The sequence below is a fragment of the Periophthalmus magnuspinnatus genome, chromosome 13 (genome assembly GCF_009829125.3).
Source record: "Periophthalmus magnuspinnatus isolate fPerMag1 chromosome 13, fPerMag1.2.pri, whole genome shotgun sequence".
Classification (NCBI taxonomy): Eukaryota; Metazoa; Chordata; class Actinopteri; order Gobiiformes; family Gobiidae; genus Periophthalmus; species Periophthalmus magnuspinnatus.
This window is the reverse complement of record NC_047138.1, coordinates 6,124,089-6,148,592: the sequence shown is the minus strand read 5'-3', so window position 1 is coordinate 6,148,592 and position 24,504 is coordinate 6,124,089. Positions and strand designations below refer to the sequence as shown.

The following is a 24,504-nucleotide window of genomic DNA, read 5'->3' as shown; positions in this document are numbered from 1 at the left end:
TAACTGTCCACCAGTCCTGCTGTAAAGGAGTTGAGCTAACCGGAGGTTTGGGTTTTGCCCCCGAGTGGATCGGGTGGTTCTCCAGAGAGATTTGAGCTTGAAGAACTACCGTAATCTTACAGAGCTATGGACACTGCTTTCTGAGGTGTTTCCCAGATGCTCGCCCATAAACTGGCCCTGCTGCGGTTATTCAGACCCGAGTTGTAATGAGATGGGTTACTGCTGAAAATTCAAGCATGAATTGGACTCTGATGTGGCTAGCGAGGTGCCATCATGCCAGCACTTAACCAGATTTACGTTACCAGAACATGTAAGTTATAGTTTGGTAGAAGTAAGTTATTGACTTATTAAACCCCAATCAGGATGTATTTAAATTATTGTATTTTGTTTGAGCACAAAACGTCTGTTTGATTGAACCAAAATGGCTTTAAATTTTCATTTTATGATAATCAGAGCCATATTCTGTAGACTTGATATAGTGATATAGGCTTGGTCTTTTTAATCAATGATGATTAAAATAACCATTCAAATTTGAGTAATTGCACAGCTCTACCAATACACTGAACCAGAAAGGTTACACTGACAAATTCCCTAGCTCAAACTTCAACTGGAAGACTCTTAATACATTTTGAATAAGAATCATTAAAGCATTACCAATTTTTCTCTAGTAAATTATCCCTATAAAGTATATTGTAAAAGCTGCACTTTGTGACAAAATTCACACCACTGGTGCCGTCTGAAGGACCTGGTAAGAGGATAATGGATATATTACATACTGCAACAGAGTGCAGTCTAGCTCAGCTTTATAATAAGTGTAGAAACTCTATATAGGACAAAGCACAAACTTTTCTCATTCAAGTGAGTGAGACTCTGGTGTGAAGTGATAAAGAGGAGTCATGAGTTCCGCTCTTGGCATCAGCTACACAGGAGATTTTGAGCTTAGGCGATTGTTAGAGGGGGCTCAGTTTGTTTTGAACTATAGGGCTATGTTTTGCGCAGGATGTTTTATGTGGAGTGACTCTTCCCCCTACATTGTACTGCACTCTCAGCAGTTTAAAGGGGGCAGGATTAGACACAGAGTACGCCTCTCCACTGTGACTAAAACCTAATCTGTACTGCACTGCACTGCAATGAGTAGCAAGGATTTTAAGGGAAATTACCTGTTCTCGCTTCACTTTTCTCTGACCCTTTGGTCTGAAGGGAAAAAACACTTGCATCCTTTCCTCCTAGTGCCCTGGTTTTCGTGCTAGGTGACGGCGCCCTCATCAGCATGCAGTAGCGGCGCAAGGCTGGCAGACAGACAGGCGGGAGGCAGACTTGTCAATAGAGAGAGCAGGGAAGCGGGGCACCTCAGCAAAATCTCAGCCTGTCACCAACGTCGCTGCCTCTACGCCCTGCACTTAATCAGCACACAAGTTCAGCAAGCAAAGGAGAAAAGAGTGAATCACATTAAGGCAGCGAGGGAAAACTAGCTTTAGAAATAGGATGAGGGGGTCAGGAGTAGGCATGTCACAATAATTACTTTTTGATTTCCATAAATTAAAGCGGGAACAACATTTATTGACGGTCAAGATTTATGTACATTTTCATTGCACAGGTGTGGAAATATTTGTATTTTTCCTTCAGTACTATATGAGATTTGAGTATAATAGGAGGTAACTTCTAGGACATATTATCAACACCAGCTGAATTCTTAACAGTGTAGTTAGCTCCTCCATTCATATAGATATAAGGTAGTGTCCACCAGCAATGTGACCAGAATTGAATGAGCAGCAAAATGTCTTCACTCCTACAACATTTTGTGCAGTTAACAGATTTAACTTTGGCTTTTACTATAAATTCTTAAGTTTTCTTTTGTTGTTTTTGTTTCTTTTGCTTATTTTGTATCACCTGCACTACATATTTAAAGGCTTTACAGGCATCATGCATGTTTTTTGTGTCAGTGGCATAAAGTAGTTTGAGTTATTATAATATTTTCTAAAGAAATATATCACGTAATTTTTATTTATTGTGACAGGCCTAGGCAGGAGGACAAAGTAGTCTTGTGAACAAATATAACCATTCATTCTGCTTTGTACAGTGGCATTCAATGCTCAACGCAGCTGATACAAACAGTAAAAAATATATATCAAAAAGGGACAGAAGTGCACAGAAGAGCGACATTGAGGGCAGGTGGGAGAGAGATTTCTCAAGGACAACATGGAAATATCACAGTGGCCCGTTACAGGGCTGTTGTGACTTCTGCAGAGGCCACGAGCGTAAAACAGCTACAGTCCAGACACAACTGGATCAAGGACGGACAACAAAGCCCATACACCAACATGTAAAAGTTGGTGAAGATTTATTGGCCATTCGTGATATTCAACATAAATGTGAACAAATAAAAGATTAGAGGGTTAAAAGTTACTTGAAGATTTAACACTAAAATATTATATGAATGAACTGATCATTTTTCATATTAAAAACACATGTAGTTTTCAACCTTCATTTCATAGATATGAACAAGTCAATTTTATTCCTCCAAGGTCTCAAGGTCTGCTCCAAATATCATGCTTTTACTTACAGAGGAAAGCCCTTTGCTTTTCAGACATTGACAATTTGAAGCTCTTCATTTGATTAAAGTGAAGAGCTGCACAGCCCTAAGAGTAAAAAATAATTGAACTTAATTAACTTGTATATTCTCAAGCTCTCAAATTTAAAGAATAAGGATAAGTATGAGACTAGTTGTAGCCATTTGTTTTATTAGTAAAGACTGTTCAGATTTCTTGCAGCACACATCGCATTTTGTCCAACAAGACAGATCTGAACGCTTGTGCTGCTCCATGTTGTCCCCTATGGGCAATGTCAGGCATATAGAATAGAAACCATCCACATCCCACATTACACTGCCATGCTACAGGCAACATGTCAGAGACCATCTATAACAAGGAAAAGATGAACATAGCATAGACAGACTTATATGTTATGAGCTACTTCAGTGACCTTGCTTTGCCACATCAGGGGGCAGGACCAAGGACTTCAATCACAACGATCAAGAGACATGCTGAGGCTAGCAGCTAATCAGTCATGGTGCGACCTCTCGACTGTACCATTGATCCTTTGGTTTGTTTTTATGCTTGTGCTGTCTTCAACAATCAACAGTGTTAAGTTGATTACTCATCTAGTGCTGAAATTACAATTAGACATAAAAAGAAAAAAAAAAAATATATATAAAATGCAATAAAATTATACTGGGCCTATTGTTTTTTATCTGAACAACATAATGAAACTGTTGGTTGCTTCATCAGACTTCTTGCTGTCAAAGATGTTCCAATCTAACTTAGCACAGTATCTATCTATAACTACGAGGATGATAAATGTTTCCTCTTGCATGACTGGACTGCAGTGAATGCCTGTCAGCCTCCAACAGCAGCGGGTTACCTCCTACTAAAACTAAAGAGAGTGGCATGAATAACATTGATAGTCAGGGCAGGGCAGTCTCTGGACAAACTGATAAGGTTAGCACTGGTGGAGATGGCTAGCTGCAAACTATAATTAGCCGTTGATCAAATGACTTTTAATGGTTTTGTCTGAAAACAGCAGCCTATTTCTCATGTGTGCCCAAAGCCAAAATCAGATCTCATCAAACTAATGGAATTCTCTAGAGAGGCTGATTGGTTTTTGTCTCAGATCGTGAAGCCTGATTGGACGGCACAGCTGCAGTTTGTGAGCAGTACTCTCGCTCAAGGAAAGTGCATTTTCAGGGAACTTGTACAGTCCATGTGGGCCATACAAGAGGGATTCCTATACAGCTACATGTCAGTCAGAATACTTTCAGACCAAGCAACTCACTCGCACCACATCATCCGGTTTACATCCAATCCATTCTCATGCTTTCATAATTCATTATTCATGAATTGATTTAGGCACTGGGTATAAAGGTTTACGAATATTTTTTGAAGCTCCAGTGCTCATCTGATAACATCCTCCTGGGACACAAAGGACACTCGTCATAAGAGGAGAATTATTAGAAACATAATATCAGGTTGACCTCATGAAAACCTGGTGCAGAATCCTTAATGAGTGTGTCTCAGTTCTTCCACAAATCCAACACTGTTTTACATACGTGGTCATTAAACAATTACTTAAAAAAAAAAAAATAGTGTCAAGAAATCATCACCTGTTCAAGGACTGTTCATTCAGGTTCAGCAAGTAAAATGGCATCACCCAAAGACTGTAGAATGACGATAAATTAAACATGGAAACAAAGTAGCCTCAAAGCTAGTCAGCCTTGAGGAATAGACATTTGATTTTAATTCTTCTGGACACTGTTCAAGGATAAACATAGTACTGAGATAACCAGACCAAACCTGCTTTATTTTTCATTACATTAAGAAATTTCCTTAAAAATTAGATTATTGCAGTTAAATGTGGACATAAGACCACATATATAGTAAGAAATCCCCTTAAGAAGAGAGAAAAATGGTTCTGTATTTGCCATGTGATCTTCATTCTGTGAGGCTGGGCTTATATAAAATAAAAAAGAATTAAGAAATAAAGACACACTGAACAAAACATAATTGCCCTTGGACCAGTTTGCGCCAATGGTCCATATTTGCTCTGCTCCACAGCCAAGGTCAGCGTTGATAGGTGTGTGATATGCGTTTAGTGTTATCCCAATGGGCTCTGGTCGGCATGCGTCCTTGCCACCTTCTCCTTGAAAAGTGCTGTATCAGGCTGAGCAGTCTTCACAGAGCTGGACTCCGTGGTACAGCAGCAGTATACGCCTCTCTATGGGGATATAGACTTACACTGCATTGCTTCTATCGCTTACCACTCTGACATTTTCATTTCCCCTCTCCCTCTCCTGAGAAAAAAAATACACTCCGAGCAAATGTTATTCTTCATTATATCTCACGGATGGTACCACTTCCAACAGGATGGGGGGTTTGAAGGAAAGATACGGGAGGACCTCAGCAGCCAGAAAGATGGACAAGGAGGAGGAAGCTGGCTCTGTTTTCAATGTGCACTGCAAACTACATCAACAAGGCACTAAGCCAAGCAGGCAGCTTATCAAGGCAGCATAAAGGACTCCTCCTCTTTCCTGCTTTGGCAATCAAAGTATGCCAGTCTGTTTACACTATGCCAAGACCTAGAAAATAAACATTAGATCATACGGTTTGTGAAAAGTTGCTTTACTTAGACATATTACACATTTATGCACAATATGAAAAGACTAATGTTTAAAAAAGCTTATATTAAAAAAGAAACATTTTGTCTGCCAAAGAGTGTGGACATTTTTGAATACTTTTGAAGCTGTGCCTGTGATTGTGTTAAGCCAGTGTGATAGCAACAATTACCAGATTCACAGTGGCTCCAGTTCCAAATTTACCAGACACTAGAAATGGCAGTTGACAAAAAATGTGCAAATATTTTGGTCTAAATTTGTTCTGTTAAGGTTTCAAAGTCCACGATTCAGAGCAAAGTGCCTTTCAGCTTTTATTTTATCAACTAATGTAAATGTAAAACTATTTCCAACCTTCAAAACATCACATGGAAGTTTGATCCTCTTCACCTCGTTCAACATCTTGCATGATAATTTTGTTTTGAGTACATTTTTTTTTTTTTAGGAGTATCACTGATTAAATCCCCAAAAGCAAGATAGTAGAACTCCTACATACATTTCTTGTATCAGTTTTTTATTATTGCAGTCTTTCCACAAATGTTCTTCCAAAATCTTGCAGCCCTAGAAGATAACACTTTTTTTCTGAACAAAAAAAAGAAAAAAGTAGCTCTACTGGCTCATTGATCTTTATGTATCCAGATATCAGGGCAGACAAAGTCCTCACTGGGGCGGGACAGGCGTGCCATACAGGCCCGGTGCACTATAATTCACGGATAGAACAGCCAATATTTTATTTATGGTAAGAAAGAATGACTCACAGCTAGGGACACAGAAGTTGAATGGGGGTGACCGGGTTTACAGCCTTACATCAAATGCACTCACTCTGAAACAGAAAGTACTGAAGGGGCAAAAAATGCATCCCATTTCAGGGTAGAGGGGATAATGTTTAGAGTGAATGGTTTCAGTAAGAGAACAACAGAGAAATGGCACTGGAGGCTACAGATTCCAGTAGTCAGATAGCAGTATATAAGGGCCACTCACCTTAACTACATATGTGCAGATGTCTTTGGGCTGGGGTGGACGCGGCCTACATATTGAAGCAGGCTGGAGCAATGCTAAGTGATGTGCATTCATGAGTGTTAGGATTTGAACCGGCTCACACCGGCACATGGCATCCTTCACTGAGAGGAGTTGATTAAATATGTGATGAGCTGAGAGAGCAGACAGACAAACACTCAGGGAGCACACAACGAAACAAATCTCCAGATGCAAAAAGAACAAGTTATTTTCATTATCAGAATGTGACTGGAGGAACAGAATATGCAAGGCCAAGTAGATAATGCAGGACGTTACGTGATGAGACCCATTTTAGAGCCACTAATAAAAGCTGCATATTGCAAAGCTATTTTGATAGCGGCTTTTCGTACAAAAGCCTTAAACTAAAATCTTTGATACAATTACACACAGTTGTGACCAATACTGAATTTATTCAATATTCATCATAAGAGTACATCTCTCTAGGTTCTTCCCTGATACTCTAGTAGGGTAGGGTAGGGTAGGGTAGGGTAGTAGGGTTGTCAAAAATACCTTATCTTATATCAGAAATTGTATAAAATAGTATTATGCTTTGAAAATTACACTCAAATCAAATATCTAAAAGAGCCTGTTCTGGTATCAACATTGGGATCAAGCCTTTTCTTGAATTTTTGTATCGTCACTGACAGCTTTAACCTGTAGTTCAAATCAATATTTGCTATCCAAATGTTGTATTGATTTGCATACCATTACTGAATGCTCATTGTTCAGTAAAAATATGCAGGTTAGAAGCACAAAAACATTAAATCAAAATCTTAAGTGGCACAAACAGAAGAATTTAAATAGCCATGATGACATTCTATTAATGGAATAATCCAATGGTACAAAGCATGTGAGGAGCCACATACAGGTGTGTGACTCAGCTCAGAGGGTCTTGGAGATCAGTTGCTCGTGCAGGTGTACAAATGAAGAGTGTGTGGGTGAGAAGGGAGCACGTACGAGCTGACAGTGAAGGGTAGAGCTGAGGATTAGTGCTTCCCTCTTTGCAGATCTATAAGCAGCAGACCCTGTGTCTCTTGTCGCTAAGAGGATTCATGGGGATACAGGGCTGTCCCAACAATTGAAAACAAGACTTATACAGCTAATCTACAAATTCAAGGAAAGCTTCTCATTTGATGGAGCAGGCCAACGTGTCCAGACACAGCAAACAGAAGAGGTCAAAAGGCCAAGACAAGGCTTTGAAGGCAATACAGTATGCTTCCCCACAACATAATAGCGAGATCATTATCACATGTAAGTGGCAGCCATTGTTTTGGCCCTTTTACAGGCTAAATAGAGCTTGTATGGTAATGTTTTCCCTATTCAGCAACACACAAAGAACCCACATAGGGAGTTATATTGTGTCTCCTTAAATGCCAGCTCTAGTGCCCCTAACCCAACAATAACAGGGTACTGGGGGAATTCATATGCGATTGTTCCCCGTCTGCCCAGAATACACACAAAGAGGTGGACTTTAATGTCACTGCTGCTGGCCTATTTGCATTCTCAGTCCGGCAAGAAGACTCCATGATAAGAGGAAATTTCTGGTGCAATACAACTGCAATAAGAACTGAGCAGTACTTTTAGCAACCATCATCAAATGAGTAACCTTTACTTTATCAGATGACAAGCTCAATCTTGTCCTAAATATCGTGTCCACTGCAATAAATTCAAAAACTAGGCTCTTACAATGTTGGCTTGCATAACATTTAGCTTGGGGAGAGATTATGTGCTTATGTCAGCAGAGAATAAAATGTCCCGAATGTGTTAAGTGCTCTACATATTCTGTATTCCATTAATCCAAAGGGAGCAACAGCAAATGCTTCACGGTGATGCAATCCAGTGGTTTACAACTGCATGGGGTGTGTATGCTGTTGCTAAATGGTCCTGAACAAACTACAGATGTGCATAATGCCTCAAAAAGCAAGAGTAAGAATTTGCACTTCATTTACACGTATAATGGAGCAGAATATATTATGAAGAAAGAAGATTCAGATTTGAGTATGGAGCTGTGATGTGAGAGGGGAATCACAGCTGAGGAAACAAAAGCTTGTAATCAGGCACATTCGGTTATCTGACTAAACACAGGCGTGTACACAGCTGAGGTAACGTCCCAAAGAAAGGAAGTGTGAAACAAATGGGTCAATGACGGAGGAACAATGGAAAAAACATGTGTGGTCCATGTCTACAGCAATGTAGGCCTGCAAAAGTTTATGGTCAAGCCTCAGTATTCGTCCAAAACCTTGAGAGTTTAGAAACACTCGATAAAGCCTGTGAAGTACAAATAAGTGCACCTAATAGGTTCACACATACCACTTCAGAATAGGTCTATGCATTCCCTTGAAAGAAAAATGCTTAAAGCTGTCATGGTTTTCATCCTGTATGGCAATGTTATAACTGCATAGGGCTGCAACTGTTGGCGTATTAAAATGCACAATCCAAAATCATCATTCAGACTGCATGTCATGTCAAGTTGTCCAGCTTTGTCATAATAATCAGCACTACTCCTGTGAGACTTGTTAGCTCAGGGGTGGGTGCTCTAAAAATGGATCTTTCTGTGACAGAAACAGGAAAGGCACAAGTGTCAGGGACAACAAATGGTGAGCCAATAGAAAATTGGGACAAGTGAACTGCACACTGGGATCCTTTACTTTAGCCAGACTAGAGAAGGTTTGATACTAATTCAAAAGGTCATAGTCTCAACTGATAATCACTTAATGGCAGGTGACTTGAAGCTCGAGTTGGATCTCACTCACAGCATTGTTGAATAACCAAGGCCCTCGACTAAATACATTGAAATGCCCCTCATCCTCTGAGAACAGCCCATTTTGATAAGCCCAAGTATCAGAACTTTTAGTCGAATAGGTCTACTTCAGAAGATCTTGATCTGGAAATTGTCCAAGATCTCTTTAAGACGTGACAAAGCACCTGTTGTCTTCCATTTGATTTTTGTAGCAGGCAGCGTGGGTCACAGAACACCTTCAGGGCCCATATTGTCCAACTCTCACAAACAGACTGCTGTGGTGCGACATCAGGACAAGCACTGAGACCGTTCAGATACATCTCACAATGAGTAGTTTGTTAATGTCTTGGGATTACAAATATAAACTGACCCACATTAAATCAGTGAAATAACTACAAAATGCAGAAAACTGGTCTAGGCGCCCCATTTACGTAAAAACGACTGGCCCGGGGCCCTTTGTTTCTTTATAGAAGAACACTGAAAGCTCGGATTTACACCGCAATAACATCGCAATGACAGAATGTAAAAAGCTCATTTTGGTCACATACCTCAATATAAGCGGCCAAGGAGGGAACCACGATGCCCAAAAACAGGACAGATATCGCTGGGACTGGACCCATGTTGAAGGAGCTCGTATGCTCTGAATAAGTTATATCCTTTGAGCGTTTGGAGGCTGTCGACTGCAAGAAGAAAGAGCTGATCGCGTCCTGGAAATAATTGACCAAAGTGTGCGCGGGACGAGTCCTGCTCCGCTTGTTTTGAGCTCCAGAGAAACCCTCCTGTCGCGTGCGTCGCCCTGCTCTGGAAATGTGCAGCAGTGTGTGTGGAGCTGTGCCTCCTCCCCTTCCCACCTCCTTCCGTCTTTCCCTCCCTGCTCCCAGATCCCTGATCCGTGCCCCGTTTAGTCCTGCCCTGGGGAAGCACGCACTGCGCCACCGTGTGGCCAGGACAAATATCTGTTTCAAATGCGGTGGTGACTATCATCGTTTATTTAAAGTTTGTTCTTTTAGGTTTCTTTCTTCTTTGTTGTTTCCTCAACAAAACAAAATTGGAAAAAGGACACGAATTGCTACTTCTAATAAAGAAAAGGGACAATGCTGTGAGATGAAGCCATAGACTAGATGAAATGAATCAGATGTTTGGTGTGAGAAAACATGCCTGTTAAAGTTGCTTGTCTCCATGGAGATGTCTTTGTTTGTGATGTTCCACAGTATGGCATTAAACTTATCTATCGGGTCAGATCAGTGGAGAGGCCAGTTCACGCTTAGTAAGAATGCATGCTTTGTAAGGATTTTTGAGACATAACACCTGTTATAAAAAATAAATGTTTGATAGATGTATTACATGTCATGCTATAGGACATTTGAGAGAGATAAATCATCCGTATGGAGAAAAGCAGATGGCAGAACGTCAAACAGAAAAGTTACGGTACATAGTGCACATTTAAACCGTAGAGACAAAGATTAACTAAAGATATCTGACATCTACCCAATTTCTTACTGCCATCTTCTGGTTGTATTGGGTGTTAGGTTAATGATTTTTCAAAATGATTAAAAATCTAATTAATGCAGAACACAACTTTGAACATCAAGAACCATACAAGATCTTGGATTAATGTGTACTCTTTTGGGCACTTTTGCAATCTAGGGGAAGGCTTTATTATATTTAGATGACATAAGTATGTATTATCTTCGCATATACAGCCTATTTATACTGGGCTACTGTAAAATTTAAGGTGAAATTAATATAGTTTATTATTGTTTGGATTAATATGTACTTCTAATACATATAAAATACATAAACGTATAATATATTGTATTTTTACGCCACAAATTATTTTATTAAGCTCCCTCTAAATAACAGCCAATCAGGAGTCAGACCCTTGATGGTTGCTAGGTAGATTATGCTAATATATGCAATGCGGCCATCTCTGCAGCTACCATTCTGAGGTAAGACCGACTTCTACGACTTCCACAAAATGAACCTTTTAGGACAAGTGCTGCAATAAAACTAACGTATGCTGATTTTTTAGAAGTCCCTCTCGTAACACAGGTCCAGTGAGCGTGTTATTTCTGCGGTGGTATTGTGATAAAGCATGTCTTTTCTGAACCGTTTGTCTCTGTGTGTAGCCGTTGTTGTTAGTCCCACCCAAAATGGAGCCCGTTCTTCCTTGTTCCACAGAGCAGTTGAAGGGCTGGGCTCAACTAGAATGGGGGACGGGTGGGTTTGCTAAAGATTCCTGTCCGTTTAACGCATTATAACCCCTCACATATATAACCTCTACATTGTACAGTCGTGATAGAGTTTTATCAGTAGTATTTGCCCTGCATGTCGCGTTTAATGTGGCTCTATGTGTCCGTAATGCTAATGTTAGAGGACTGTGAGTGCCCGGGTTTCGTTAGGGCAGTTTTTTGTGGTATGGTCCGTTTGGGACTGACAACCTGCAGGGTTAAAATAGGGGGGATTGAAATTATTATCGATTCTACCAACTAGCCTTTTAGAAGTAGTTCATCGAGTGATTATTATTCAGCAGGGCTTTTAGGCTACAAAACACATCGCTGGCACCATTTTACGGCGGCCTTGTGTAGCAATCCTAGGCCGCCTTTTCCTCCGTACCCCCGCTGAGTGTCCTGTGCGAGCGGACCCACACAAACCTGCCTGGTTATTTTGGGGTTATTTTGGCGTGATCTGTGCCTATCTGTTACCCAAATCCCATGTTGTTCAAAAGAGTTAATTCTGTGGTAATGGTTCGTGTTTTGTTTGGTAGTAATGTCTCCTATAAAGACAGAGAAGCACAATAACCTCAAATGACAAAATATTTCATCCACTTCTTAAACTACCATGCTTTGCTTGCACTTCTTTATTACATGCATAATTTAGCAAAACGCATACTCAAATTTGTAGGTGCACTATGTAACTTTTTTTCTGGTAAGAGATGTAATTGCTGTTCTTGGAGTTTTAAGATATGACATTAAACATCTATCTTGCATCCATTCAATTACAGGTATTTATTTTTTTGTGGCAAAAGTACTTTGCATCCTCACTTTGAGTTGGCTTGCCTCTCTACAGATCTAACCTGTAACTTGGCCTAATAGCATGATCTGTTTGTTTCCATGAAGATAGTTCAATTTAATGCCATACTGTGGAACATTCCAAGCAAAGAAATTGCATCTCTGTGGAGCAGAGCAGCCCTCCATCTAAAAAATTACATTGTGCACTAACAAAGAACAATATTATTATACCTGTTTTAACTACAGTTCCCAAACCACCTTTGGTTGTGTTTGTTGTAGGATTCCTGAGTGTCTCAGGGGTTACAGGTGACAAGCCTGGACTGTATTACTATGGAAACCAAGCAGGAGGCCTCTACAGTGTGGAGTCAGGAGAGCGAGTCAGGCACACAGGTCTGCACTGTCTGAGGCATGGATGCATTATTTAATATAGACGCATGGGCTGCAGTGCTATGAGCCCTAAGAACCCTGTTTTACATACAGATTCATTTCTGCTGTGTTGCAGGTACATTTTGAAGGAGGCACAGTTGCTCAGATTGTGTACAGTGATGATCAGACTGACCGACAACAACAGGTGGTATACACAGCAGACGGAAGCTCCTACACATCTGTAGAGTCAGCCGAGCACACGTTAGTCTACATTCATCCTGCAGATGGCACTCAGGTAAAGAAGTTGGAGACTAAAAGTATTTTATTTTTATTTGCTCATGTCCTCTTTATTTTTTCTGACAGACTGTCTTTGCAGACCAGCCACAGGTGGCTTACATCCAGCAGGATGGTGCAACACAACAAGTATGTTGTGTAATAAAGTTTTAAATAAGTATTATTCGTTTTTCCCAAAAGTATTAACTTGTGTAATTTTTAGGTTGTTCTGCTTCCCAGTGGCCAAAACATGAACGCGGCTAATCTACATGTTCTCAGTAATGTAGCAGAAGCCCCACAAGCCCTTCTTGAACCTGTGCCACAGGTTGGACCTTCTCTGATTGATGTAATATAATGTGTAATATGAAGTGTAATGTTTGTAATCTTTTTTAAGGAGCAACTCTCCAATCAGCTTACCTCCATAACTGATATAGCTGAGCCCCCCTCCAGTCCTCTTGGTGCCACAGACTCTACTGATGATTCTGATGAAGATGAAGAAGATGATTCAGAGATGGACGACTGGGAACCCCCTTCTCAGCATGAAGACTTTAACCCCCACAAACTCTGTAAGTCAAACATTTTGTTTTAACATAATATTTGAGTTTGCCTTTGCATACAAATATGTGTTATCTTTCTTCCAGGGTGTGAGGAGTGCAATGGGGCGAACCCTTCGGTCTGTCTAAAGCATGGTCCTCTGCACCCTGTTCCCAATAGACCAGTGCTGTCCAAAGCCCGGGCCAGCCTTCCGCAAATCCTGTACATTGACAGATTTCTTGGTGGTGTCTTCTCCAAAAGGCGTATCCCAAAGCGCACACAGTTTGGACCTTTGGAAGCCCCTCTTATTTCTCAGAGAAAACTCCAGGATAGCTACATCCACCTTAAAGTAGGCCTGACATGTCTCTCAAAATATATGTTATAATAATTTAAACTTTAACTCTTTGTTAATGTCATGCACAACTAAGGACTCTGGTTATTCTTTAGCTGTGCTTATTGGATTCTGAAAAAGAAGCAGAGAAGTCGAGTGACATGTGGTTCAACCTGTCGGAGGAGGACAGCTGTAACTGGATGATGTTTGTGAGACCAGCGCAGAACCATCTGGAGCAGAATCTTGTGGCCTACCAATATGGTCCTGAAATATTTTTCACAACTATCAAGAATATCCAACCCAAACAGGAACTTAAGGTCAGTGCTGTAAGATAACAGTGAATAGTTGTCAATTATCTTCTGGCAGTTGCTGCAAGATACTTTAAAATGTATTTTAAAAAGTGGTTCATTTGAAGATGTTGACTGATGTCTGTAGGTGTGGTATGCAGCATCGTATGCTGAGTTTGCAAATCAAAAGATTCACAGTGTAACAGAAGAAGAAAGAAAAGGTATTTTACATTTTATGCCATAACAAACATTAAAGCGTTAGGTTTTGAAGTTACTTTTAGTGATAATTTCTTATGGTTTACCAGCATTACGGGAGCTGGAGCGGAACTGGCCTTGTTATGAATGTAACAAACGATTTGTAAGCTCTGAGCAATTACAACATCATCTGAACATGCATGATGACAAGTTGACTACAGCTACTAGGTATTGTTATTGCTACACCTTTTTTATTTTTGTTAAGTTACTACAATATTTACTAATGGTCTAATAATTGTAACTGTAGAGCAAGAGGGCGGGGTCGAGGAAGGGGCAAAAAGAGACATGGAAGAAGACCAGGACGTCCTGCCAAATTCATGCGCTTAAGTGCAGTAGAAGATGAGACTGAGAAGACTGTAAGTATAGTTTCTATATTTGTCAAAACTTAACCAAATATCAAATAGCATCAACATGCTTGTAATGTATTTTTGCTAAATCATTGAAAAGTCAGCCTTTTCAATATTTCCCATTAACAGGAAATGCTTGAACTTACTGAAAAGCAAGATAATGAAGAGGAATTTGAGGGGGTTCAAAATGGGCTAAAAGCAGCAGAACTAGAGACTGAGCCTGGGACAGAGGCAGAAGGTGAACTCCCTGCTGCTGTAGAGGCATCAGTCCCAGAATCTGCTTCTCCGCCCTCGAACTTGGAGCTCCCTCTTGTACTGAAGGAGGACCCGTCACAGAACAGCGAGTCAGATGCCCACCTCACATCTCAAGATATGCGCCGTGCCAAGAGGATACGAGTAAGAAGTTAATGTTATTGTTGACTGTGCTAATGCTTCTGTGTGAATAAGAAGTGCAAGAAATGAGTCTAGAAAAATGCTACTAGTACTACTTTGCTCTATTTGGGCTACTTGTTGGTCATTTAGATATTTACTTGCTGAATACCAACACAGAGATGTTACTACATTTTATGGAGAAATATGTTTTATTTTAAGGTTGTGCTTGCAAACATTAACTATGGCTATAAGGCTTTAAGCTCTAGTACTACAGAGGGCATATTTACACCATTGTGTCTCTTTTCCTCACTGCGTGCTGCCTGTAAAGGTGGATGTACAGGTAGGTGTGATTAAAAGGATTGCAGAAAACATGCATTTTGTTTTCATTGTGTGTATTATGCATTGTAAGATGTTTCACCATCCATACTTTGCAACAGATTTTACATTTGTTATCATTTAATCACCTTGAAATAAACTGATATTTTCTCTTATTTCTGTTTTCAGAATGCAGCACTGCAACACCTTTTTATCAGAAAAAGTTTCCGTCCTTTCAAATGCACTCACTGTGGCAAAGCTTTTCGTGATAAAGACAAACTGGACCAGCACTTGCGGGTTCATGGTCGGGAGGCCTACACCTTTTCCTGCCACATTTGCACAAAGAGCTTCATGACAGACTCTGCTCTAGAGGACCATCTGCTGGTGCACACAGAAAATCGCTCCTACACCTGTCTCCTGTGCCCAGAGATCTTTGAAAAGCTTGACCTGCTCAAGGATCATGTCGGGGTTCATGCAGTAGATGGCTGTTTCACCTGTCCCTCCTGTAAAAAGACTTTTAATGACTTTATCCAGGTCAGTATTGCATGTAAAACAGTTAACATTATTCAGAAGTTCCCTTTTTAATGAAATTAGGGAATGAAATTAAAGCTACTGTAGAAACGTTGGTATTTTAGACAGTAGCATCCACCAACTTGCAATTTTTATCTTTATTATTTTCATTTTAGGCTGTGCCAGGAAGGAAGAATTACAATAGAAAAAGAATAAATATTGTTCTAAACATCTGTTATATACTAAGATAAAGATAATATTGACTTTCTTAGTATATATTAATTATTTTTTGCTTTACAGTTGAAGAAGCATATTCGTTGCTTTCATTCGGAGAAGGTCTTTCAGTGCCCAGATTGTGAGAAGGCGTTTTGCAGGCCGGACAAACTTCGCTTGCACATGTTACGCCACTCTGACCGCAAGGACTTTCTGTGTTCGACATGCGGCAAGCAGTTTAAGGTTTGAATTTGGCATTGCCAAAGCATCGGACCCAGTTTATTCAGAAAACTGGATGTTGTATTAAATGTACTTTTCTTGTATTTTAAAGAGGAAAGACAAGCTACGTGAGCACATGCAGCGAATGCATAATCCAGACAGAGAAGCCAAGAAGGCTGATAAAATCCACCGATCCAAAGCTCTTAAAATGAAAGTCCCGACCACAGATTTCGAAAGCTTCATGTTCAAATGCAGATTGTGCATGATGGGCTTCCGGCGGAGAGGGATGCTGGTGAGAACAAGCTCTGAACAAAAAACATTAACATAAATAATGTAAATGCACTTAAACAGTATGTTATGGCTTTAGGTGAATCATTTATCCAAACGCCATCCTGAGATGCGAATTGATGATGTCCCTGAGCTTACTTTGCCAATTATCAAGCCCAACAGAGACTACTTCTGTCAGTATTGTGATAAGGTAATGTATCATGTTATTCTAAGAGCCTTTTTCAAAATCCTTCATTATTAATTTAACTGTATTTTACAGATCTACAAAAGTGCCAGCAAGAGGAAGGCTCACATCCTAAAAAACCACCCAGGAGCCGAGTTGCCTCCAAGTATTCGAAAGTTGCGTCCTGCTGCTCCTGGAGAACCAGATCCTATGTTGAGTACACACACTCAGCTAACGGGGACCATTGCCACTGCTCCAGTCTGCTGCCCCCACTGTGCGAAGCAGTACAGCAGCAAGGTAAATACATTGTGTTATTACACATTGTAGCTATTCATAAAATAAGTCATTCATAAAATATTTTCTAAAAAGCTGTTCTGTTTCCTAGACCAAAATGGTGCAGCACATACGCAAAAAGCACCCAGAGTTTGCCCAACTTGCTAGCACCATCCAGGGTCCACTGACCACCGCAGTTATCAGTAGTACTCCTGCAGTGATTAGCACAGATGGGACAACAGCTGAGGCTGTGGTGGTAAGAAAGACCTATATAACACATGGTCAATGAAAATATGTTATTCTGTTTTGCTAAATTATTATAATTGTCCTTTTGTACAGACCACAGATCTACTCACACAAGCTATGACAGAGCTATCCCAGACACTGACCACGGATTACCGGACAGCGCAGGGAGATTACCAAAGAATCCAGTACATCCCAGTTTCTCAGGCTGGAGCCAATTTAGCCCAACCTCAGCACATTCAGCTACAGGTTGTGCAGGTAGCCCCGGTAAGCCATCCAAATAATACAAATAATAAAGATTTATATAGGACACTCATTTCCTCCACACTCAGTGTAGTAAGCTACAATTGTAGCCACAGCTGCCCTGGGGCAGGCTGATGGAAGTGAGACTGCCAATTTGTGCCATCAGCCCCTCCAACCACCACTAACACTTCACTCACATTGCCTAGAATGTAAGTGGTGTGTGCGTGTAAGTACCCCACTGTGGCACCCAGTTTTACCAGAGGTCTCCCATTCCAGTATTAACCAGGCCAGTCCTTGTTTAGCTTCTGAGATCTGATTAGATCAGGCTTTGACAAGCCAGTATTATGTTTATAATCCTTTATCAAATAGGCTCCAACTTGTACCAGCTATATAAAGTTATGGTTATTTCTTTCCAGGCGTCTTCCCCACATTCTCAGCACCAGGCCGTAGATGTGAGCCAGCTTCATGACCCTCACAGCTATAGCCAGCATTCAATCCAAGTGCAACACATTCAGGTTACAGAGCCCACAGGCAACGGGCCTGCCACACAAGTAAGACCTTGTCACCAACAGGCATTATAACAATTACATGTTACATTTACATTAACATATACATCTTTTTCTGTACTTATAAAGGTCGCTGGTCAGCCTCTTAGCCCCTCCTCCCAACAGACCAGTCAGGAGTTGAGTCCCTCTCAGTTGACCCCAGTGACCTTAGCCCAGTCTCAAAGTCTCTCGACCAGCAATGCACAACCTCAGCAGCAGGGGGCAGTGCAGCATGCATATTTACCTGGAAATTGGAACTATAGGGGATACTGTAAGTCATATTTTTTTGTAATAGTAGGTTATTATATTGCCTGAATGTCCAGAGCTCATGTTTACCTTTTACCTTTTTGTAGCGTCTGAGATCCAGATGATGGCACTACCTCATGCTCAGTATGTCATTGCTGAGGCTAGCACCCCTGTATCAGGTGTGAACAGTAGCCAGGTCAAAACGGTAAGAAAACTCTACTCTGTATTTTGTACCAAACAGTAATTAAAGTTGCACTCTGTAACTTTTTTGATGGAGGGTGACTCTTTTGCTTGTCTACATGGAGAGATTATTACTTTGTCTGGAAAGTTCTGAAATATGGCATTAAACCTATCAATAAATGTATGATGTTTTATTGCAGATTTTTGTTTTTAAATATGCATTTATTGAGAGTGGGGCTTGCCTCTAATCTCCGCAGATCAAACCTAACTTGGCCTGATGGTGTTACCTGCTTTTCTCCATGTAGATAGATAAGTTTAATGCCATACAGTGGACCATTCCAGAAAAACATATCTCCATGAAGACCAGCATGTAGCAGCCCCTCCATCAAAAAGCTTACACAGAAACCCTTAAAGAAAGGACCAAATAAATCAGACTTTTTAAAATTCAAATATGTTTATTGTTGATGTAATGTTTTGTATAGTTAAAATAATGGTTAACTAATTTTCCCATTAAATTATTTCAATTGTTTTTGTTTTTTTTTAATTCAAAGACACACTACGTTATCTCAGAGGGTCAAGCCGAGCTGGACACCAAACAGACCGTGCCCCAAACCACAGCCCAGAGCCACACGGAACATCTCGAGCAGCAGTCAACCAATCAGCAGGCTACAACGCAGTACATCATCACGACTACTACGAACGGCAGTGGTGCTAGTGAAGTGCACATCACAAAACCATAATGCAAATACAACCCTTGCGGCACAGCGCACATATGAATGAATAGTGATCATGGGATTATTTTGTAGTTTAAGCCCAAAAAGATAACAAGCACATTTATTTATCATATTTAGATAATTTATATTTAAAGGTGCGTTATGTAACTTTTTTGGTGGAAGGTCTATGCCGATGCCATTGCTTTGCCAGGAATATTCCACAATATGGTATACATTGTTTAAGTTATGGGTGTTTTTAATTGAAAAACATTAATTGTTATTGTAAGCAGGGTTGCTTATCCATAGATGGAAATAGTTTAAAAGTTCAATACAATTCTGTAAAACATTTCAGGTAAAGCAGTCTACACGGAGACCTGCAGATAATGTACCCTCCACCAGAAATGTTACATAGTGCACCTTTAATTTAGACATTTAGCATTCATACAAGTTAGTTTTATTTCTAAATGGGCTGGAGATTTTTTAAAGTGAAGGATGTTGGACCACACTGAAACATTCTCAGTATTATTTTATTATTTATATGTTTTGTTTTTAATTTAACAACTACTCCAGCGTTGCACAATGTGGAATTTTCTTTCAAAATTACAGCAAATATATATCTGAAATGTTATGGTGTTTACAACATTATTTCTGCTGTACTGTACCTCACGAGATAAATATAGCACAGTTTGCTCTGCTATGTAAAAAAAAAACAAAAAAAAAACTGACAGATCATTTGATAAGAAAGATATCAAATGTCTCAGCACCTTACCTCCAAAGCTAACATACATATGAATATTACATTATATATTTGCAGTAACAACATTTGGGCCTTTTGTCATACGTCAGTGTATTTGCATATGTATGTTTGACACAAGTACAATAAACTGATCATGAGAAGAAATTGTTTTGGCTCTTATTTTAAATAAATAAACATTGGCCCTTATTCCTGGTTTAGACCAGACTGTGCATGATTTCATACAAGTTACTTGAAACATTAACTAGACTTGCCAATTTTGCAATTATACTTTTTATGTTCATGTGTTAGCTGAAATAAATTTTCCATGCATTTCACTTGAAATGTTACCCACAATTTAGCCTGTGCTCATTTTGATAGGCCACCACTAATAATTGTTTGCCTCTTTACATCACTACTCCAGATTTTTTAGCTAGTGTAAAGACCAGAAGCAAACAATTGTCAGGAGAAATTTGTACTATTAGATTTAGAGTACGGCTTTACAACACACACGAAACTATAAATACCTTGTCATTCATTCCTAGTCATTCCCACAGGTTGTTGTTTGGGGTGTGTTTTGGCTGTTGTCTTTATGAGGAAGGGGTTGGACTGGTTCTTAATACATTTGTCACTAGTTTGATCAAGACATTCCTCTCATTGTCAAGAGAAAAAGGTTTGCCCAGAAAAATAGTTTTCCTGTACAACCTGTCTGTCAAGCTTCACACCTACATTCAAATCAATGTTGTACTCACTACTCTGTGACTATTGTGTTACTGAGCCTCAGCTGACCATTGTCTCTACAACAGAAAGATGAAAGTACGATTACTGCTATTGTAAATTGGGACGATTGCTTTCAATGGATGGAGAAGAAAGACCAGGAAAGTGAAATGAGTGGGCTGAGCAGGTAGGTTCTAACTTTTTTTTTTTTGTCATTTGTGTGTCAGTGAGTGGCAACTCTCGGGTTAAACTTTAACAAGATTCAACAACATGTATACTGCTATGTGTATCACTATTACTGCTGCAATATCATTGCTTATTATTGCTATACTTTATATTATAATGCCAGTGTTCTAATGTATTAAGTGTAGCTTGGACTTGGACAAAATATAGAAATGTCCACTATTGAATATTGTATTTATTTTTTTATTTGTCATTCAGACATCAGTGATGTGCACAAAATAATAACATGAACATGTCTAAATTCTCAGATGGTCATGGTCCCAGACCCTGACAGCAGCTCAGTCCCAGATCCCCTCTTGGCTGCTTGACCATAGAGCAGTTCTTCCCAGGAAAAACCTCTGGATTGTTGTAGCAGTTGCTGTAGTGTGGTCTGCTTGCCAGGTTGAGGAGCAAGAGTACCTTTCTCTCACTGGACTTATATTCCTCTGCTTGGTCTGGATGCTGCTGGCCACAGGTGCTCATGCACTCCAAAAACACTTGCAAAAGGGGCACATAAAGGACATTAAAGTAAGAGCACTATGATGAGAATTGGACTCCAAATTTGTATTGATTAAAAAAAACAACAACAAACTTTTAACTCCTTCTCTTTATTCAAGGAAGAGCATTCTCAACAAACCCAAAGAAACGTGTGCCATGTCTCTCTACGGTAACTACATTAACCTATTATTAAAATCTCTTTTTGTATGATGCAACCATACAAGTGCAATCATCTATTCTGACATGTGACATGTGACATGTTTCAGACCTGTGCAGTGGAGCAGATCCGAGCCTCTTGCTCTTGTCTTGGCTGACTGTCTGCTTCGGTGTGTGCTGCAGGAGCCACTAGAGGGCCCCTCTGTGGCCCATATTCAGGCTCTCCTCAGCAGTCTGCAGGTGAGAAGGTCTGTCCAAATACCAATAAAATACAGGCATTGCACCGTAGCCTAAAGGAGACATCTGTCATATGTGTGTTTCACTCACTCTCTGCATGTAGATCATAGGTTTTCTCTTGGTATTACACACATCACATTATTAGTCTCAACAGCATAATATTCTAGCCCTGGGCTATTATACCTGTCGTTTCTATTCATCCAGACAGAGGAGGGATATGACTTCTGTTACAAGATTCCTGTTGGAGGTTTAAGCATCAACAGGAACCTCTTACACAAAAAACAGTCTTCTCTAACAGACTTTACATGCCCTAAGAATCCTGTGTGTACTGTTTCACCCTATTGTTCAGTCATGAACATAAAAAAACATCAATGTGTTCAGAGAAATCAGTACATCTAATCATTCAATCTAACCTGCCTCCAGCGAGTTTTATTATTTGAGTGTCACTGAAATTGCCACTCTGTAACTGACTATCCAGCCAGTATATCTGCACAAGTACTTGTAAAATGTAATTTTTGTCATCTTCTTTAACTTCCAGTTAGTTTTTCAAACTCTTGAGGAGGCTGACACTCACCCAGAAGAAACAGTAAAGGAGGTTGATGCGACTCTCACAGAGAAAGTGGGGCTTATCTACAGCTATCTCCAGCAGAGGTGAGTTTGTCTCTGTAGTTATGTGCTGTGACTGGTTAGATCAAACCCTACCCTCTGCTCTGTTGTCAGGGTGGTGTTGCTGAGTGAGCTGGTGGAGGCTCAGTCCAGTCTGGAGGCCAATGTCTGTGACATGCAGCAGGGTCTGAACAGACTGTGGGCTCAGCTGGAGGAGATGCACACTGGAGTCACAATCTCCAAGAAGAGAGAGCGTGAATGCAGAGAGCTGCCCTCCGCTCAGGCTGATGTCAAGGTAACACACAATAATGCTTTACTTATTATAGATATTATAAAGTGCATCAGAAGAAGATTGGGTTGGGTGTCAAAAGTACAGTACATTTTTCTTTTGCTGGAATGTTATGATGGGACTTTAACAGGCTTAAAAAGTATTTTTGTGAATTCTTATAAAAAATAAAATAAAAATTTTAAATAAATCCTGCCAAATATTATAAAAACACATTATAAATGAGTCTATTAGAGTAACAGAGCCTCTGTCTGTCTGTGACATTACTTGTTCCCTTAAATACTGGTAACACTTCTTTTCCACAGATTATGCTGACGGAGGTGGATGAGTACAGGAACAAACTCCAGCGCTGCCAGTCACATCTAAAAGACACCATTCGAGTGTTGCAGGTGAAGTTTCTGTGACGATATAAACATGTTTGTTTATTAAAGACTTGACTAATGTCCTGTCTGTCTCCAGGAGCTGACATGGAGCCACACTAATGTGAGTCACTCTGTGAATAGCAGTATTGAGTCAGTGTGGCCAGAGAAGCTGCTTCAGTCAAACATTGAACAGGTACTTTTACACACAGCTGAATTGTATTGGCTAAACTGAATATGACAACATAACCACTCAGCATTGGTGGATATAGCAGCAGTAATAGTAGCACTATGAGCTGTGGTTAATTCGATACAGTTTAGTAGGTAATCACTTTATTCTGTATGTGTGAACTGAAATAAATATATATATATATATATATATATATATATATATATATATATATATATATATATATATATATATATATATATATATATATATATATATATATATATATATATATATATATATATATATAATTATTATTATTATTATTAATAATGTGTCCTGTTTGTGTAGTTTGACAAGTTGCAGGAGGATTTCTTGAATGTGGAGCAGCAGACCCTGACCTTCCAGGCCCATCTGGAGGGGCTGGGCAGAGACAGTGAGGAGAGTGAGACATCTCTGTCCATAGCGTCTCTGCCGGACAGTCCTCAGGTCCAGAATGAGCATTTGAGTGACACGTCCTCTATGTCCATTTCTCCCGCGGATGTGGACGAGGACAATGATGACACTCCACAGTCTCTGTGTGAGCGCACAGCTCGGCCCTTTACCACCACCATCGGACGACTGCGCTTGTCACGGAGGAGAAAGTAACTATTGATTTGGACCATATTTAAAACTAGTCTACTTTTCACATAGACTGTTTGCTGCTACCTTATATTTCATGGACTCCTGAAAACTTTTATAAGACATAGTTTACATTTCATGAACACAAGGGGGCGCCCCTTACCATAATATTAACAATGAAGATGAAGGACTTAGATATGAAATTGTTTTAGTGCAGTGCAATTATACAGCTTGAATGTGTATGATGTTATGAGTATTGTTTTTATTTGTATCATTTATTTATTGTTGTTAAAAATTAGGCAGTGTTTTTCTTTAAAATATAACTATAAATACATATTTACATCTATATTCCTGTAAATAAGGAAATGTTTCCATGTTAGTGAAGTTCAGAGTTTGTGATTGAGTATATGTGACGGCTTAAGCCTTCAAAGCAGGTTTGGAGGTTGGGCGCCACAGGGAGAAGAGGGCTGAGGGGGCACTGAAGGTCACTGGCGGAAGTGTTTGTGTTATTACAAAAAAACTGAGCAGCCTTAGACCTTTATTAAGGCACAAATGGCTTTGATCTCAACTCAAATATCATACCAGGGGACAGGCTCTGGACGAGTGGACACTGAACTTGAAATATGGGCTTGATTTGAGTTGGGCACCATCTGCCAAAGCTGCATCTGTTTGCCCCTCTCACACCGGGGCCACGACAGGGAGAGGTGGGGCTCAGCCAGAGGGTCCCAGATGAAAGGAATGTGCAGGGTCCAAACTATCACAACAACTCCACACAAACACATGTGATCCAGCAGACGTGTTGTGTGTTTGCTCATATGAAGACACTGACAAGAGCTTTGACCACAGAAATGTGTTCAGGCATGTTCATGAATATGGACGACCTCTCTTAGAAGAGAAATGCATTGAAATAGGCAATGATCATAACCACACTCAGTAAATGTTTTTATATATTAAGTACCATAACAAAACAATAGATTGCGTTTGTGTGACATGGTCCAGAATGCCTAGTTTAAAATGAGTTTTAGGGCAAGTTAGAATTCTGTAGCGGAATT

At 40.0% G+C, this 24,504-nt stretch overlaps 3 protein-coding genes across 7 annotated transcripts in view; 2 read left to right on the top strand and 1 right to left on the bottom strand.

Moving 5' to 3' along the window:
• aplp2 (amyloid beta (A4) precursor-like protein 2) overlaps positions 1–9,794 on the bottom strand; it is a 48,255-nt gene extending 38,461 nt beyond the window's left edge. The window contains exon 1 of one of the 3 annotated variants that reach the window (XM_033976455.2): positions 9,470–9,794. In XM_033976455.2, coding sequence (XP_033832346.1) covers positions 9,470–9,541 — 72 coding nt within the window. In that variant the 5' untranslated portion in view covers positions 9,542–9,794. The remainder of the gene's footprint in view (positions 1–9,469) is intronic. The other 2 variants (XM_033976454.2, XM_033976457.2) reach the window with 2 other exon arrangements.
• On the top strand, positions 874–19,750 carry prdm10 (PR domain containing 10). 3 transcript variants are annotated; one of them, XM_033976823.2, is made up of 23 exons: positions 10,817–10,870; positions 12,212–12,322; positions 12,435–12,593; positions 12,662–12,721; positions 12,795–12,896; positions 12,966–13,137; positions 13,213–13,454; positions 13,553–13,753; positions 13,872–13,944; positions 14,029–14,146; positions 14,226–14,334; positions 14,455–14,721; positions 15,202–15,546; positions 15,823–15,978; positions 16,067–16,246; positions 16,322–16,432; positions 16,502–16,702; positions 16,791–16,934; positions 17,018–17,188; positions 17,581–17,715; positions 17,800–17,980; positions 18,063–18,160; positions 18,687–19,750. In XM_033976823.2, exons 2-23 carry the CDS (start codon positions 12,263–12,265, stop codon positions 18,873–18,875), a joined length of 3,474 nt encoding a protein of 1,157 aa, XP_033832714.1. In that variant the 5' UTR covers positions 10,817–10,870; positions 12,212–12,262; the 3' UTR covers positions 18,876–19,750. The 3 variants fall into 3 exon arrangements, with proteins under 3 accessions (XP_055082248.1, XP_033832714.1, XP_055082247.1); XM_055226272.1 differs by lacking the exon at positions 10,817–10,870 and adding an exon at positions 11,084–11,141 and having other exon boundaries at positions 18,687–19,726; XM_055226273.1 differs by lacking the exons at positions 10,817–10,870; positions 12,212–12,322; positions 12,435–12,593; ... (1 more) ...; positions 12,795–12,896; positions 12,966–13,137 and adding an exon at positions 874–880 and having other exon boundaries at positions 13,221–13,454; positions 18,687–18,943.
• Positions 19,751–20,979: 1,229 nt separating this feature from the next.
• si:ch211-151h10.2 (uncharacterized protein LOC567699 homolog) lies at positions 20,980–23,511 on the top strand. The gene is made up of 8 exons (XM_055226184.1): positions 20,980–21,048; positions 21,138–21,187; positions 21,285–21,414; positions 21,950–22,062; positions 22,132–22,312; positions 22,609–22,692; positions 22,763–22,858; positions 23,183–23,511. The coding sequence occupies exons 1-8, from the start codon at positions 20,980–20,982 to the stop codon at positions 23,477–23,479; spliced, it is 1,020 nt and encodes a 339-aa protein (XP_055082159.1). The 3' UTR covers positions 23,480–23,511.
• Positions 23,512–24,504: the final 993 nt, after the last annotated feature.

Coding starts and splice junctions, on each gene's coding strand:
- prdm10 (XM_033976823.2), top strand. CDS start 12,263: ATGGAAACCAAGCAGGAGGCCTCTACAGTGTGGAGTCAGGAGAGCGAG. Junction 12,897..12,965: donor TTCTTGAACCTGTGCCACAG/GTTGGACCTTCT, acceptor ATCTTTTTTAAG/GAGCAACTCTCCAATCAGCT. Junction 17,189..17,580: donor AGGTTGTGCAGGTAGCCCCG/GTAAGCCATCCA, acceptor ATTTCTTTCCAG/GCGTCTTCCCCACATTCTCA.
- si:ch211-151h10.2 (XM_055226184.1), top strand. CDS start 20,980: ATGCTGCTGGCCACAGGTGCTCATGCACTCCAAAAACACTTGCAAAAG. Junction 22,063..22,131: donor TACAGCTATCTCCAGCAGAG/GTGAGTTTGTCT, acceptor CTCTGTTGTCAG/GGTGGTGTTGCTGAGTGAGC. Junction 22,693..22,762: donor ACACCATTCGAGTGTTGCAG/GTGAAGTTTCTG, acceptor GTCTGTCTCCAG/GAGCTGACATGGAGCCACAC.